This window comes from Festucalex cinctus, chromosome 1, assembly GCF_051991245.1.
Source record: "Festucalex cinctus isolate MCC-2025b chromosome 1, RoL_Fcin_1.0, whole genome shotgun sequence".
NCBI classification, from domain to species: Eukaryota; Metazoa; Chordata; class Actinopteri; order Syngnathiformes; family Syngnathidae; genus Festucalex; species Festucalex cinctus.
In genome coordinates this window covers 34389689-34407024 of record NC_135411.1, presented here as the reverse complement: position 1 = coordinate 34407024, position 17336 = coordinate 34389689, and the positions used below count along the sequence as shown (strand labels likewise).

Here is a 17336-nt window from a genome sequence, read left to right as displayed (position 1 = left end):
ATCTCTTCAGCCTATGGTGTGTTCATGGCCACAAAGACGTTTGGCAGTAATTTCAATGGTTACAAACAGTTTTTCTTGTCGCCAAGAAATATTGAAGAGCAAAACTTTCTTGCACTACCGTCACAAACCTTCACTGCGCAGTGTGATACGGGCTTAAACATTGATTTAGACCAGAATTCATTGATTTACAATATTCTTTTCCATATCAGTTTCTGCACTTTACGCAATTAATGATGGCAAAATTTGAGATAGCCCGTTCTAGTTTCCAGTGACTCAAAAAATAACATCCTACACATTTGTGTACAAAAAGCTAAATAGTTTATTGCTTTAAAGAATATCCTCTTGAGATGCATCATCTCATTTTCGAGTGGGTTCAAAAAAATCTTTGACAAGAAAAATAAAAATTACGTTAAAAACATCAGTAGGTAAAAGCTTGATGAATGAAATAAATGGCTTCATTTTATTGAGCATCAATGATGTAGATGTTGGTGGTTTATTAATATGCAACAGCTCAGTAGTCTAGTTAGAGTGTCCACCTTGAGACTGGGAGGTCATGGGTTCAATCCCCCCCGGCCGGGTCATACCAAAGATTATAAAAATGGGACCCAATTGCCTCCCTGCTTGACACTCAGCATTAATGGTTGGAATTGGGGGGTTAGGTCACCACATGATTCCCGAGCGCGGCCCCCTGCTGCTCACCGCTCCCTCAGTGGATGGGTCAAATGCGGAGAACAAATTTCACCCCACTTCGATGGATGTGACAATCAGTGGTAGTTTTTTTTTTTTCTAATATACAATGTTGCTACCCACACACTGTCAAAAATACATGATAGTATCCTGTGTACGTAGTCAATATGTGTTGAAGGCGCAGCAGGCACTCTACGTGTGCGTTGAAACGGCCTCGAATGAGCAGGTTATTTACACCAAGTGGTGCCAGTGGACACGTCATGAAAGAAGCTTCAGCGTTTCCCGAAAACTTTTCTCTTTGAGAGCTGCCAAAAAGAAACAAGCTGTTCTGCCAAACATCTTAAACGCACACAATTAGCCTGATGCGTGTCCGGGCACGATGGTTGGAGGAACAGTTTGCTGATGCGTTTCCTTTTCGTCCTCTTCCCTCCTCCTCGTCTTCCGCCTCCTGCTCTTCCTTCTCCTCCTCCCTTCCTTCTTTATTCTCCCCCTTCTCCTTCTCCTCCTTGACCTTTTCATCCTTTCCTCCTCATCTTCTTCCTCATTCCTCTCCTTCCCTTCCTCCTCCCCGTTTTCCTCCTTGTCCTTCACCTCCTCATCTTCCTCTTCCTTCTCTTCCTTTCCTCCTCCTCTTTCTCCTAAACCTTCCTTTACCACCTTACTTTCTTCCTCATCCTTTTTCTCCTCTCCCTCATCCTCTTCCGACTTCTTCCCCCACCCCTCTCCAGGCCGAGGAGCGCCACGGCAACTTTGAGGAGCGACTACGGCAGATGGAGGCGCAACTGGAGGAGAAGAACCAAGAGCTGCAGAGGGTGAGTCACACTCGGCTCATGACCGCCATCTCGACCCTCACTCCACACAAAGGCGCTCTGATTTTCTAAAGCGAAAGATGGCAATCTCATGCTGAACGCAAGGCTTGTTATGAATGCTTTTTCCCCCAGCAGTGCCAGCATGCTTTAATCCTCCTTTTCCTTCCCTTCCCATGAAGGCCAGGCAGCGAGAGAGGATGAACGACGAACACAACAAGCGTCTCTCGGACACGGTGGACAAGCTGCTGTCCGAGTCCAATGAGAGGCTGCAGCTGCACCTCAAGGAGAGGATGGCCGCGCTGGAGGAGAAGGTGAAACCTCGCCAGCCAACCACCCTCATCCAGTGGTTGTATTATGATTAGCAAGAGGAATTGATAAGAATTTAGTGATTCCCATTCCACTGTAGTGCTTGCTTATCGATCTGATTCTTCATTGATTCTTTTATCAATTCTCAATGTGTGTAGCAACAATACCCCACACATCAAAATAAAGTCATAAACAGTATAGAGGGTTATACCGTACGGTAGCACCATGTTGGAAAAGTTCAGAACCAAAACACTCTTCTAGTGGTTAACACCATCACTCATTTGCGACCTAAGAGGAATCAATTACGGGATTTCGATTTCCATCCCCAGCGATAATGTCATTATCAAGTGTGATGTCATGCATACATGTCATCAACCTTATCATTCAGTGATTGTGTGATGGCTGTGATTGGCTGGCAACAAATTCAGGGTGTACCCCGCCTACTTCCCGAAACGAGCTGGGATAGGCGCCAGCACCCCCATGGCCCTTGTGAGGAGCAAACAGTTAAGGAAATGGATGGATGGATGGATGGATGGATGGATAGGATGGATGGATAGGATTGTGTGGTGGCGTTTTCCAGTGTTTGTCAGTATTCGTTATTTGTTATGTCATCCCTCTTTTGCCTCATCAACAACCAGTGTGTGCAGTCATGTAGTGTTTGTGTGATTATACAAACAGGTACACATATGTGAAAAGAATGCAATGGCCACTTTTACATTTTTCACCTTTCCTTTATTAAAAACGTTAGCACCAATATATCAGTGTAGTGTGTGCCTCTTTAAAAGACAGGTTTTGTGATTAAAAGAGAGAGAGAGAGAGAGAGAGAGAGAGAGAGAGAGAGAGAGAGAGAGAGAGAGAGAGACCAATACAATACTGTATCATATCAAAAATTTCCCATGTTAATGTGATCTGTACAACTCAACTGAAACAATATATATTTTCAAGGTGGGAGTAAAAATGAACAGCTTTTCTAACTGAGAATACGATCATCATATTCAAACCCGTGTTAAATGGGAGTCAACACATCTGTCACCATTTCAAGGGCTTCTGTTGAACCCCAAACAAAGTGCTGGTCTTTGTAGGCTTTTTCTGACTTTTTTGGGTTTCCACGTGATCTCAGTTGTTTATTTTTACGTCCCCTCTATAAAATACCCCCCCCGCCCCCCCCAATTGACTTATGCGGATTGCAAATCGCATTATTAGTGAAAAAAGTTCATCTTGATCTCATTTATGTATCTATTCTTGTCATGCTATCATTATCCAGCATAACATGTTCGATCATAAAAACCTGCGATCTCCTCTTCTTGCAGAATGCTCTTTCTGAGGAGCTGTCCAACATGAAGAAAATTCAGGACGACCTTCTGGCAAACAAGGTGAGGCTACGTCTGTCCTCCGAATTTGCGTTCATTTACGTGGACTGTCTCACGACCTGGCTGTGTGTCTTCCACCAATCAGGACCAGCTCATCGCAGAACTGGAACGCCTTCAGCTTGAACTGGATCAGCTGAGAGCCAGGCCCGGAGGCTCTTATTCTAGGTGGGGGGGGGGGGTGATCCTGTACTTACATTCTTTCTTTTGCGGACACATATGTTAACTTTACATCTCATCATCTCATTACTTCATTCCTGCCTGCGGGCCGATATAAGGAAACCTTTCATCCGCTCTCTTATCTGGGATCTCATCTTTCCGTCTCTCTAGTCGATCTTTGCCTGGCAGCGCTCTGGAGCTGAGGTACTCCCATGGGGGCGGCTCCCTCCCCATGGGCTCCACCACACACCTGGACACCTTCGGGAACGCCTCCTTGGGTGGCAGGCGGAGCCTCCGGGCCCGATGGAGCTCGGCCAGAGAGGACTCCACTAAGGTGGGTTGCAAAATGTACCTGTGTTTCCTCTTACATTTCTGTTGCACAATCCCAGTCATCATGTCATGAAAGCCTTTCTGAGTGAATCACTACATGGATACTAATGTGTAGTCCCATCCCTTTCCACCCAAGTCTTCGAACCCAAGAGTTCCGACTAGAAGCCTGGAGTGAAAGTCCTGATGTTCATGGTGCATCAGTCACAGTCCTGCCACCCATTGGTCAGCTCTTGTAAGTGCAATAAGCAATGGCTGGCAGCATATGGGATGACACTGTAGTGACTGATGCACAAATATGACATCAGGACTCATAAATATAGATGAAAAAAATACAGAGCCATTTGACAACAGAAATCAATGTTGGTTTAATGGCGCTTGCAGTACACAGACTGGGAGACGGGGGCGCTGCTGGGGTCCGGCTACGAGCACGGCGTGGATGTGTGCTCGGACGACGAGGATGACGGTGACCATCGTTTTGGGTCCGAGCTGCTGTCACCCAGCGGCCAGACGGATGTACAGACGCTGGCCATCATGTTGCAGGAACAGCTGGAGGCCATCAACAAGGAGATCAAGTAAGATAGAAGCCGTGCTGGATTTAAGCTTCCAGTCTACATGCTATGCTAGTTAGGCTGCTGAGATTTACATTCTCCAGGCGGAATTGTTCTTTTTACGAGTTTTGGAACACACGATGGAAGCCTTACTTTCAACTTCCAGGCTACATGCTAAGCTATTCTCATGAAATTCCTCTCACAGGCTGATCCAGGAGGAGAAGGAGAACACGGAGATGCGGGCTGAGGAGATCGAGAGCCGTGTCAGCAGTGTGGCCCTGGACAGTCCGCCCATCCCGCCCTCCTCGCTGGGGAGGGACGGCACGGGGCGAGGCTTCATCCCGTCCTCCATCACCTCCTCCACTCTGGCCTCGCCATCGCCGCCCAGCTCGGGACACTCCACTCCGCGCCTGCCCCACTCGCCGGCCCGTGAGAACGACAGACAGGTGCGGTGGGAATTGCCTAGTCTAAACGTTTATTGTGTTGATTATGTTCAGTGGGATATTATTGTGGCGTGATTTAACATTCCAGAACAACAAAGACGATGAGCGCTCACTAGCCTTGCTCGACTCCACGCCACCGCCCACGCCGCGGGCCCTGCGGCTGGACAGGATGACCCTCACACACCCGGGGGCTCTGCTGGACGACCCCCGCGAGTTCCGCAGGTGAGATGCGCCTACGCCTGTTTCTCCTTTTCTATTGCGTCACTTTGGTTTAAAAATCTACTGACCCAGCCGTACTCCTTTCAGCCTGTCAGCAGATGGCAGCAGCTCCAACAGCAGCCAGGACTCCCTGCACAAGTCCAGCAAGAAGAAGAGCATTAAGTCTTCCATCGGACGACTGTTTGGGAAGAAGGAGAAGGGCAGGATGGGACAGCCTGGGCGTGACGGCTCGGCCTCGCTCGGTAAGTTGATGTGGGAGGTACAGTCGTGACTGATGCACAATTTTGACATTGACATTTTTGAAAGAAGTTGTACAGCTGCTTTTGAACTCTCTGTGCTTCTGTCAGCGTCAACGCCTTCTGAAGACCTGGCTTCCGGAGACCCCATGGGCATGAACAAGACCGGGACTTTGGGTCCGGCTGACAAAGACCGACGCAGCAAGAAGAAGTGAGACATTTCACACAACTGTTCATTTTTGGGGGAGAAAAAAAAAATCACACTTCACATTCATATACTCAGGCATGAGCTCTTAGAAGAAGCGTGTCGCCAAGGTTTGCCCTTCGCATCCTGGGACGGGCCCACTGTTGTGTCATGGCTGGAGGTACCTCCCTGTTTTTATTTAAAGTTCCACTTTCAAAGTCCGCCTTTCGCCTCAACTTGCTGCCGATCTTTGTTCCAGCTGTGGGTAGGCATGCCTGCCTGGTACGTGGCGGCCTGCCGAGCCAATGTGAAAAGCGGCGCCATCATGGCCAACCTGTCGGACACGGAGATCCAGCGTGAGATCGGCATCAGTAACCCGTTGCACCGCCTCAAGCTGAGGCTCGCCATCCAGGAGATGGTGTCCCTCACTAGCCCCTCGGCCCCCGCCAGCACTCGCTCGGTCAGGCTCCGCAACCACTATGCACACATACAGAATATTTTGCATTTAACTCATTCAAACCCAAGGATGTGTAAAAACGTTTTTTAATACTTTGTCCTTCACTCCCAAAAACGTGTTTACACGTTTTTTATTCAAGGGCATACAGAATGCCTTGATGCAGCTACTGACATGAAGAGCTGGCTTAAAGCAATGGTAGTTATTACAAAAACGGCCAGCAGGTGGCAGTAGATTATAAGAGATCAGCCAGTGCCATGTTGCAAGCTCTTTTTGTCAGTGTTTTCGCCAGGAATGTGTATATGGATTAAACTTAGCTATATTTTAATGCTAATTGCTGCAAAACAGAAACAGATACAAATATACTTCTTCTTTTTTTCCCCCGATGAAAGAAGAGACTCTAATCTTTCCTTTGGTAGGTTCCATGTTTTTATAGCAATAGAACACAATATTCTGTGGGCCTTGCAAAATCAGTCAAAATTCAATAAAACAACTCGGAGTGAAGGGGTTTGCTTCAGTTAAAATGGCTGTGAGTGAATCAGTTAATTACACAAACATACTATGTTTAGTAGGGGTAGTTGGAATCAGTACTCACTTACCTGCATGGCATGTCAGTTCCTTTTGTACCAATAGCATTGCAGCGATTCATTTTTAACAAAACGGGCCTACTCAAATATATCCAACCTAATTAATTTCACTCGGTGTAGGCCAAGACTTTCAATCTTGAGGTAACATAATGTTGCACAGCTCCCCAGAGTGACGGCAGTCTTACAACACTTCTCAAATCGATGAGCATGCAAGAGTGTTAATGCGTTGTTTTCAAGCTTTTCTCAAAACTAAAATTTTAATTGGTTACTAATGTATGTATAACAATGACATAATGACAGACCAATAGTATTGATTTGTGAAAAAAATAAAGTAAGTTTGTCAAGGAAAAAATCTAATGTTTTGTTCATACGTCATTTTAAATTATTTGACAAAAATAAATTTTAAAAAGCCACCAATGCCCACCTAAAAGAAAAGGTAAATGTTTTTTTTCTTTCATAAAAAAAAAATCCTCAGTGTTCTAAAATATTTGCTCCTTAAAAAATATCCAAAGAATGAGGGGTTATTGTTTCGTAGGGTTAAAGGTTAGTCAAGTTAGGAGTGAGCACAATAAGAGTTGGGTTGGTGGACTTAAAGTTGGTCGGATTCGGAATAAGTTGGGCGGTAAACCTAGGCTCCACTCACCAGTGTGGAATAATGAACTGTACACAGGTGAAACACATTACGTCCATGGAAAACAGAACTTCCCATAAATCCTTCCAAGCAACAAAAGCAGTAAAAACAAAAAGAATATAAAACATAATGCAGAATGTAATGCAATAAATGTCAACATCTGTAAAATGTAGGGAAAAAAGCCTAAGCCTGCATGGATTTTCCAAAAGTGGTTTTTCAGTCAATTCCATAGGAGCAGCTCAAGTTTCAACTGAAGTTTCATAAATTAAAACGTAAAAAATCCCACATTTTTTGCTGTGCTCTTTTGGAAGAAATGTCATGAAAATCCAACTCGTGCTCACATTTATTTACCCTTTGAATCATATGATAGTAGGAAAGTTAGAACTTAGAACTGTCCCTGAAGGCATCATCTGACGTACTCCAGGAGGTCGATCGGTTGAATGTTTTGTGTTATCATCTCACTGCGTCGCTTTTGTCTCCCCTCGTGCTGCAGTCGACCAGCAACGTTTGGATGACACATGCCGAGATGGAGTCTTTGAACGCAGCAATCAAGCCGCCGGTTAGTGCCTGTCATTTATTCCTAATAAATATTTGCTGTGCTTTTTTTTAATACCGTATATATATATATTTAAATTATATCACTACTAAAATACTACTTAATTTAATTTCTTTGTATTTTTCATAGTCCACCAACATATTTATAGTTGTTTATTTTTTTTATGTTTTTTTATTTATTTATTTTTTTTAAGATCCATGTTGATGAGTCTCCTTCCTCCTCCTCCTTTTCTTCTTCTTCTGTGGTTGTGTCTCGTAGTGTCGAGCATCTTCTTCTTCTTGTCCCTCTGGTTGCTGTTTCACTGTGAACCGCTTCCAGCTAATTGCCCGATCACTAACACACTCTTCCTCCCTTTGTCCTCCTCTTACCCCGGCTGCTCCTCTGCTTCGCCTTCATCCCTTCCTCCTCCTCCTCGCCACCTCCTCCACCTCCACCTCCATCTCCTTGCTCTCTCTCTCTATCCACTCCCTCTCTTTTCCTCTCGGCCTTCCAGGAGCTGAAGGAGTTCAGCTGGGATCAGGTAAGGAAAAACAGACTGGCTTTCTAGGGTAAATTTTGTGCTCAGCAGCCACGTTTGATTTTTAAAAGAAAATACCTTTTATTTATGGGCTGCCCGGCTCCTAAATGCATAATTATATTTTTGTTGAGTGTAGCTGGCTACTATTCTAATGGTTTTTATTTATTTATTTATTTAATTTTATTTTTTATAGTGAATGTATGTTTGCACTTTACCTATTATTTTTGCACTGAGGGTGGGAGAGCCCACATCAATTTGATTGTTACTTCTTGACTTCTTCTAATCTAATCTAAAAAGGGCAGATAGGCCAGGTCATTTGTCGGTAATGTAAACACACACACACACACACACACACAAAGTTAATTGTGGATGTAAAATAATACAAATCATTCGCATTCATTTTATTCTATTATTTCTAATTGATTTAATTGCAGTGAATAAGTGAAGTGCGCATCTCGAATTCAAGGTGCATTATGGGTAGCGGCGTGGTGCATTGTGGGTAGGCGAAACTACCAAACGGTCATTGAAAATGAATTGGATCCGATGGAATTGGCCCTGATAGAAACGTTTCAACGGCTGGAAAGTTGCTGTTTTTTATTAACATGCATAGCATGTGGTTTACTGACATCGGGGAAGTTGACTTGCAAGCTTTAAAGTGTACAGTTACGCAAAGATTGTCACCACTCTAATCTCCGCCATTCAATTTGATAGGGTAGTTGGTAGCCTCGTTTTATCCATCGCGCATGCGCAAACTTAATGCGCACTTCACTTATTGGCAACTTATTTAATAAAATCCACCCATCCAGAAAAAAAAATGCTAAATTGTTTATTTTACCGATATTCTTGTATTGTATGGATCATTGTTAATTTTAATAAGAAAATAAACCAGGCTCATTTTAAAATGTTATTTTTGTAAATCATTTAATTACAATAAATTTGAACCCATTCTTTTATGAAGTTGTACAAATGTTTTATTGTACTCATATTTTTATTGATGTAAAATATTTAATTTCAGTACACTGATGGTTAATTTTCATTAATAATTAATTTAATTCTAATTAATTAATGAAACAAAATTATTTAGAAAAAATATAGAATAAATAAGCCATTTGAAAAAATAAATAAGAAGAATAAATAAGCTATTTGTTAATTGTATTTAATAAAATTAAAACTTGTTTATTTTAGTACTGTTTTGTTAGTACCGGTAATATAAAATAGTTACTTTGAGTAATGAAATAATGCAAAAAAAATTAAATATTATATAAATGTATTTTTAAAATGTACATTTATTAAATTGTTTATTGCACTAAATTCTATTATATGCAGTAAATCCATTAACCGATTATTTAATGAACTACAGTACATTCATAAGAATACCTCAAATGGTGCCAAAGCAATATTTTCATATTAGAACAGTACATAGAACTGTTATACTATTGGCCTGAGTACAATAAAACAGCATGGCAAAAAAAAAAAAAAAGGAATAGGTTATAGAATCAGTTCAGGAAAAAAAAAAAATCATCAAATTCACAAATGCTGAACCAAGAATTTGCAAACCACTAACCACAAATTTTCTCCATTTGCTTACCAAACAAATTTAGGTGGGAAAATAGTCCAATTAATACACAGCAAATATAATATTCTTTCAATGTAAATGCTTAATGGGCTGGATGAAGGAAAAAAGAGCAGCAGTGAGACGAGCCAACTGTCGGACGTCAGTCACAGCCTTTTGTCCCCGTTTAGATCCTGGCGTACGGCGACATGAATCATGAGTGGGTGGGCAATGACTGGCTGCCCAGTCTGGGCCTGCCGCAGTACCGCAGCTACTTTATGGAGTCGCTGGTGGATGCTCGCATGCTGGACCACCTCACCAAGAAGGAGCTGAGAGGCCAGCTCAAGATGGTGGACAGCTTCCACAGGTGAGATCCGCAGACCATCACTGGTAGATGCCAGTGGGGAGGTACCGTTGGAATGCTCACCTCTAAAAATAGGGGTGGTGGAAGTTCAACTCAACTCCATATTACGTTCAAAAAGTAGGGCCAATGGTGAAGAACTGAAACGATGATACTCACAACTCTACTTCATTTCTTGATATTGTTGAAGAATGTCCCATTATCTGCCCACATGTCCCATGATGTTCCTTTGGCTCCCATTTTGTCCTACCGGCTCCCCTATTATGCCCTGGCCTATCAAACCCCTTATAATCCGTTTTGACCAATAGTGTTGTCATGATGTCCCTTATTGTGTCTCTCATGTCCAATTATGTCTCATTTTTTTAAACTATACTATCCAATTTGTCAACCATTTTGTCCTATAGTGTACATTTTCAGTTTCACGGCCATTATGTACCATAATGTCCCCTCTTGTCATTTCATCATTTCTCATAAACTCCACTATCATGTCACATTATGTCCTATTGTGTCCCATAATGTCTTCTGTCATGTTTTGTCATGTCAAATAAGGTCCCATTATGTGCCACAATGTCAATTCCCCTCCCAGTTTGTCCCAAAATGCCCCCTCTTATGCCTCAGCAGGTCCCATAAACTCCCATTATGCTACATTGCATCCCATCAAGTCCCATAGTGTCTCATTTCCCCCATTATGCCATATTTTAGTCTATAGTGTCCTTTCCTTGTCACGTCTCATTTTGTCCCCATTGTGCCTGATCATGTCACATTGTACCCCATAATTTCCCCATTGTATCGTATGTCCCATAATATCTCCTATTGTGTTTCATTACGTCGAAATATGTGCTTTTTCGTACCATTGTGTCCAATTTTCTCCCAATATGTCACATTTTATTCCAGTGTCTCTTATTGTCTCATTGTGTCCCTTTGATGATGTCTGATAATGTGTTCCATCATGTCCACTTATACTGTATTCTAAGTTTCATAATGTCTCATTGTTTTCCTATAATGTCCCTTATTGTGTCTCATAATGTCCCATTTTGTCACACAATGACAAAATGTTGGATTGTCTGTCTTTTTCATGGTTTGGAAATCCAGGTCCAGAAAGCAAAAACCCTGAAATAGTTTTGGCTTTAGCTTCTAGTCTGTGGCTGTAGTGGCTAGCCAATCTGTGGCAAAGTTTTTACTTTCTTGACACGTAGTCCCAAACCCTGGTCATTTTGACCTATAGCTCCCTGTCATGTCCCATTACATTATATAGTGTCCCATAATATCCACTATTGTGCTCTCCGGACAGCGATCTCCACTCAGGTGTGTGTCTCCAGGCCTGAGCACAGGGTCAGGTGGTCAAACGGTGTCTGATGGTATTGAGACTCACCCCTTGACCCCCTCACCTCTCACCTCTCACCTCTCCCCTCTGCTCCGGCAGGGTGAGTTTGCATTATGGCATCATGTGCCTCAAGCGCCTCAACTATGATCGCAAGGAGCTGGAGAGACGGCGGGAGGACAGCGCACACCACAACAAAGGTGAGACAACCCCCCCCCCTCCTTTTTTCTTTTCTTACAGACCTCGTTTGCTTCTTCGTGTTGCGTAATTGTCTCGTTGGAGGAAATTAGCGCCCCCTTTCCCACGCGGTGTGATGGAAATTTACCAGAGCAGACTGCTACATGTCTGTGGTGAAGCAGTGTGTGCTTCATTAGCCAAAGTGATTTTGAACGTCCTGTTCCGAGGAAACAGTTGTTTGTGATCACCAGTCGGAAGCTTTTGAACAATGCTGCCTTGATATACGTGTGACTCAATTTAAGAGATTTTCCAGATATGTATCAATAGATTATTTATTTATTTGTTTATTTTTCTTTTTTGCTTTGACTTGCAAGGAGAATAGCTATGAGCGCTGTATGGTAGCAGCTAACTTAGTAAAACAGTAACTTGCAAGCAGCTTAGTGAACAAATCCTCCAAAATCCTCCGTCAAACTAAACATACAACAAAGAAATCACACTTTGTGTATTTAATGCAAACATGCGACTTTGCCTTAGAATTTTCCACTAGCTAAATGCTAAGAAATAATTGGAAATGCCAGTCTTAACAATGTCTATGTGGCGGCGTTCTAGTGCTTTAAGTCAAGTCATCACAAATGGTGCAACAACACGTATAGACAGACAATATAACAATACACCCCAACATATACTTTTTATCCTCTAAGGCAGCACTATATGGCTACATATATTTATTGTTACATACAATGCTATCTATTTTTGTTGCTGTTCACTTGCTTATAGAAGAGAGACTTTTATTGTACTTCAGTGCCAGCATAAGGAAAAGAAAAAACATATTTCCCTCATATTCATCCACACTCACAAGCACATCTAGGGACAATTCGGAGCGCCCAATCAACCTACCATGCATGTCTTTGGAATGTGGGAGGAGTGCAGTACCCGGAGAAGACCCACGCGGGCACGGGCAGAACATGCAAACTCCACCCAAGAAGGCAGGAGCCTGGGCTCGAACCCGAGTCCTCAGAACTGGGAGGCGGACGTGCTAACCAGTCATCCACCGAGCCTCCCCCCTCATATTTAGTGTTACTAAATTTGTTTTCAGATGGCCGTCATTTTTAGAGCTTTTATTACTACTTACTTTTTATTATTCCATTGTCCAACTTTTAAACGGTATCAGTACGGCCATTTGTTTACCAACGGTATTGAAGGAGTTCAGAGAAGACTCCCTGCCACTTTATTACATACTCCCGTGGAATTTTATAATTTGAGCGCGCTTGTAGTAGCACGGTTCCGCACATAACAAGGCAGCATGTCGAGGCAGGACTGTGATGATGTGAGAGGATGTCAATGTATGCATACGTTGCCCACAGAGAATCGCACACAACCGTTGATGTCGTACGGCGGCCAACTTGTTAACGTGGCTGCTTCTCAAATGTCTTTCAGCCATGTGGGAATCATCGCAAGTCTTTGGTTTGTCATGGCTTTTATTGCTGTCATCAGTGAACAATTAAACCACTTGGCAAGTAAGAACAGGAAAACAAAAAAAAAGCAGTAACAAAGATAAATGTCTGGTTATTTGATGAGTTCATTTCCCTGTAGCCCCTTCCGCACCACTTTTCCCAAATTTGCCTTTCACACAAAACCCAGCAGCAGCATTTCACACGGTCCCGCAGACGCCTTACTGTACATTCTTCCTTTTTTTCCCCCAGACGTGATGGTGTGGTCCAACGAGCGCGTGATGTGCTGGGTGCAGACGGTGGGCCTGAAGGAGTACGCCGACAATCTTCGTGAGAGTGGCGTCCACGGCGCCCTGCTGGCCCTCGATGACACCTTCGACTACACCGACCTGGCGCTGCTGCTGCAGATACCCAATCAGAACACGCAGGTAGATAGATGCATGTCCTCTGTTGTTGTTTTTAGACGCACATCGGTTGATCACGATTGCTGCTGCTGCACACGTTCACTTCTGTTTGTACAGTATATACTGACTTATGTTATACTGTAACCTGGCAATAGCCAGATGGATATGTATGGTACCGCTCCACAGTAATTTCGGCGGGAAAAGGCGGGACATGCTGTACAATAATTCGAGCTGATTGGACGACGCGACATTCTACACGTTTGTTTTAACCAATCACGGCCACGGGTGAAAATTTTGTGTTCGTTCTTGCCGAAAGGGGGAAAACACCAACATCTTACCAGCTAGAAATACATGAAGCGCATCTCGCTGTTCAACATTCAACAAGGAAACGGTGAGTTATTCTGCGAGAACAGAATTAATTGCAGTGTCCATATCGTATCGTTCGTATCTCTCGAACCCTACGTCCAAATGAGGACATACGGGCATCTGTGGATCCCATCTCGATGAGACCTTTCCAACGGTGTCTCCACGACATTGCATTCTGGAGATAGAAAATATATACTGTGCTGTATAATAAATAAATTAGACAAAAAAAACATACTTTTAATGGGAAAAAATGACTAAATGGAAAAAAAAAAAAACATAAATGGTGAATGAAAAAGCAGTTATAATAAACTCAAAATCATACCAAAATGAAAAAACATATATAATAAATGAAAAAAATAGATGCTGTGCTGTATAAGTAAATTAAAAAAACAACAACAACAACATACTTTTAATGGAAAAAAATGAATATAAACAAAAAAGGAACCTATATGATGAATGAAAAGGCATTTATAATAAAGTAAAAATCATACCAAAACGAAAAAAAACCCCATAATAAATGAAAAAATATATATAATTAACAGGAATTCTATTTCAATTTTTTAAAATTAATGTAGATTTCCATTATCGCAGGTAGTTTTTGGAACTCAACACCCGCGCTAAACGAGGGAACACTGTATATGTAGATATATTTACAGTTCATATATATTGATAGCTGTGCAGTTTTTTCAAACTACGCCAAACAACGCCATAATGTCTCCACTCCGTCCCGCAGGCCCGACAGCTCCTGGAGCAGGAATACAACTCGCTCATCTCCATGGGAACCGAGAGGCGGCCCGATGAGGTCCGTCACACACACACATACAAGAACCAAACAGTAGATCCCACAATCTCACAAAACATACACAAATACTACACACACAATGACCACACAAAGACATGCACACAAACTCACACACAGACGCCAAGCGTGTATTCCGTTTGCAGGATGGCACCAAGACGTTCACGCGCTCTCCGTCGTGGCGCAAGATGTTCCGCGAGAAGGACCTGCGGGGCGTCACCTCAGACTCGGCCGAGACCCTGCCTGCTAATTTCCGTGCCTCCGCCATCGCCACGCCCTCCGTTACCCTCAGGAAGGTCCAGAGCGACGGTGAGTGGCCGTCACCCGCCCATCACCCCCTCACCTCCGATTTGCCGAGCCTGCGGCGGCGAGGGCGCTTCGAGCGTTAAGCCGCCGTGTGGGGCGTGACTCACCTGCACGGACTGATAGGAATCAGGCCTCGGGGTCCTAGAGAAGCTCTCTACAAACTATTATTAGGATTATAGAATTATTTCCTTGGACAACAAGGAAGAAACATCAAGTTCAAATGTTTTTTTTTATTTCAAGGATATTTTAGGGTTGGATTATTTTTAAAGCTTTATTTTATATTGAAGGCTGTTTATGCCAAAATATAAATGCAATCAATATGAATTCATTACACTCTGAAACCATTAATTAATTAATTTACTAAATTGTGAAATATTGTATTGCATTTTAGAATAAGTTCATACATTAAATTCAATTCTTATTTTCATTAATTATTTCAGATGTATATCTGTGTATTTTATTTAGTTTGTATTTTGAGTTTTTATTTCACCTCTAATTTATAACTTTTTTTTAAAGATAAGAAACACAATGCACAATAATCAGTTTAAACTACAATGGAAAAGTATTAAAATCAGTAAAAAGAAGTAAAAATCCAGTTTCCATCCACTTTTACATCTTTTGATCTAGTTTCTATGACAGTCTTTTCATGCATCTCTCAACATCATGTTTGCACGTTTCGGACTTTCGAGTGTACCGGAGTACAGCTGGTAAGTACACATCGCACGATAAGGTTCCTGTTGAGTTGCAAATTACACACGCACACACAATGTATGCGCTCGTCTGAGCATGCCTGCAACAACACACATTCTTATAATCTGCGGGAAGCATGGAAAAAAAAAAAGAAAGTCTCATATATTTTATTTTTCAAATCAACGTGTGTTTCAAGGTGGGGCCTAAAAAATGGCATCCAGGAGCTGGTAAGATCTCAAATTTAATAATAATTCCTTTCTCAACATTCCTGCTACACGAGTAATGGAGTTAATAATGAACTCGAGATCATCTTTAAGTATCCCCAAGTGTCTGAAATGAACAAAAACAACACGATAAAAATGCCTATGGACAAAATGACCTATTTTAAAGTTATATATATATATATATATATATATATATATATATATATATATATATATATATATATATATATATAATTTAACAGAAACCACATCCCTTTTTTTACATTCAAAATACTTATAAAGGAGGAGGACTGGTTAGCACGTCCACCTCCCAGTTCTAAGGACTCTGGTTCGAGTCCAGGCTCCGGCCTTCCTGGGTGAAGTCTGCATGTTCTCCCCGTACCTGCGTGGGTCTTCTCCGGGTACTCCAGTCTCCTCCCACATTCCAAAGACATGCATGGCAGGTTAATTGAGTGCTCCGAATTGTCCCTAGATGCGCATTTGAGTATGGATGGTTGTTCGTCTCTGTGTGCCCTGCGATTGGCTGGCAACCAGTCCAGGGTGTCGATCCCCCGCCTACTACCCAAAGCCAGCTGAGATAGGCTCCAGCACCCCCCGCGACCCTTGTGAGGAATAAGCGGCCAAGAAAATGGATGGATACTTATAAAGGAGTTGCAAAAAAGCTTTATTTTGTTTTCTGTGAAACAGTTGCTTGGCCTAATTAAAGGCATTTATTGAAATGGTTAGTATTAGCGTTTCTAATGAGATATAAATGGCGGATCAAAGTATAAAACACAACAAAAAACAGCTGTTTTTTAGGAACGTTCTGCTTGGCTTAATCAGTCTAAATGTCGAAATGGTGAGAGATGCATTTCAAAATGAGACATAAATCATGTTTATTTGTTGTGCCTTTCCGACTGACACTTTTGGAGAATTACACATGCCCGGGTCAAATTGACCCGGAAACGTTATTGTTGTTTGTGAGAATCAAATACAAAAGAAAGATTAGGACATTTTTATGACCAACACAACTCAACTTGATTTATAGAACACTTTAACAGCTGTAACCAAGTGTTGTACTTAAGATCAAATTTAAAACATAGACCACAGTAAATTAAATAATAATGATAAGAATTGAGTAAGTAAAAGTAAAATAAGTAAGCTTCTGGAGCTCAGATTTGAATGGAAACAAACGACTGCAGTTTTTTTTAACAGTTGCTAGTTTTTTTCCTTGGTGATTAACACACACACACACACACACACACACACACTATAGATTATAGACAGCTGTTGAGATATCCATTTTGAGAAAACATGGGAAAACGACAGCTCCTAAATAATACCACCTTGCTTTTCTGTAGCTAACTAGGTAGTCGGTCAATATCTACATGTATCTTGCTAGTCGGTTGACCAGCAAGATAGTTATTGACATTAACATTAATCACATCAATTGTCATGTCCATTTTGAGAAAATGTACAAAAATAACAGATATGACGAGCAAGCTTTCTGGATCTAGCTAATAGTATAAGCTAATAATTTCAGAGCTTTCTGAGGCTAAATACCAATTAGCAACTAACTCGGTACACATTATACACATCAGAGGTGTCCATTTTGAGAAAATGTACGATAATAATTACAATGGTGAACAAGCTTTGTGTATCTAACGAGCACT

General features: G+C 42.0%; 1 protein-coding gene across 3 annotated transcripts in view; it reads left to right on the top strand.

Annotated features, from left to right (window-relative positions):
• ppfia3 (PTPRF interacting protein alpha 3) overlaps nt 1-17336 on the top strand; it is a 32284-nt gene that overhangs the window by 11736 nt on the left and 3212 nt on the right. For all 3 annotated transcript variants that reach the window (XR_013284899.1, XM_077531636.1, XM_077531650.1), the window contains 19 exons: nt 1416-1499; nt 1676-1807; nt 3113-3175; nt 3258-3337; nt 3500-3662; nt 4040-4230; nt 4412-4652; nt 4738-4871; nt 4956-5110; nt 5216-5315; nt 5388-5469; nt 5548-5748; nt 7454-7519; nt 8010-8036; nt 9777-9952; nt 11370-11467; nt 13148-13323; nt 14399-14467; nt 14611-14773. Coding sequence is in view for 2 of the 3 variants with exons in the window: in XM_077531636.1 (XP_077387762.1) it covers nt 1416-1499; nt 1676-1807; nt 3113-3175; nt 3258-3337; nt 3500-3662; nt 4040-4230; nt 4412-4652; nt 4738-4871; nt 4956-5110; nt 5216-5315; nt 5388-5469; nt 5548-5748; nt 7454-7519; nt 8010-8036; nt 9777-9952; nt 11370-11467; nt 13148-13323; nt 14399-14467; nt 14611-14773 (2401 nt within the window). In the remaining variant the exon portion in view is untranslated. The remainder of the gene's footprint in view (nt 1-1415; nt 1500-1675; nt 1808-3112; nt 3176-3257; nt 3338-3499; nt 3663-4039; nt 4231-4411; nt 4653-4737; nt 4872-4955; nt 5111-5215; nt 5316-5387; nt 5470-5547; nt 5749-7453; nt 7520-8009; nt 8037-9776; nt 9953-11369; nt 11468-13147; nt 13324-14398; nt 14468-14610; nt 14774-17336) is intronic.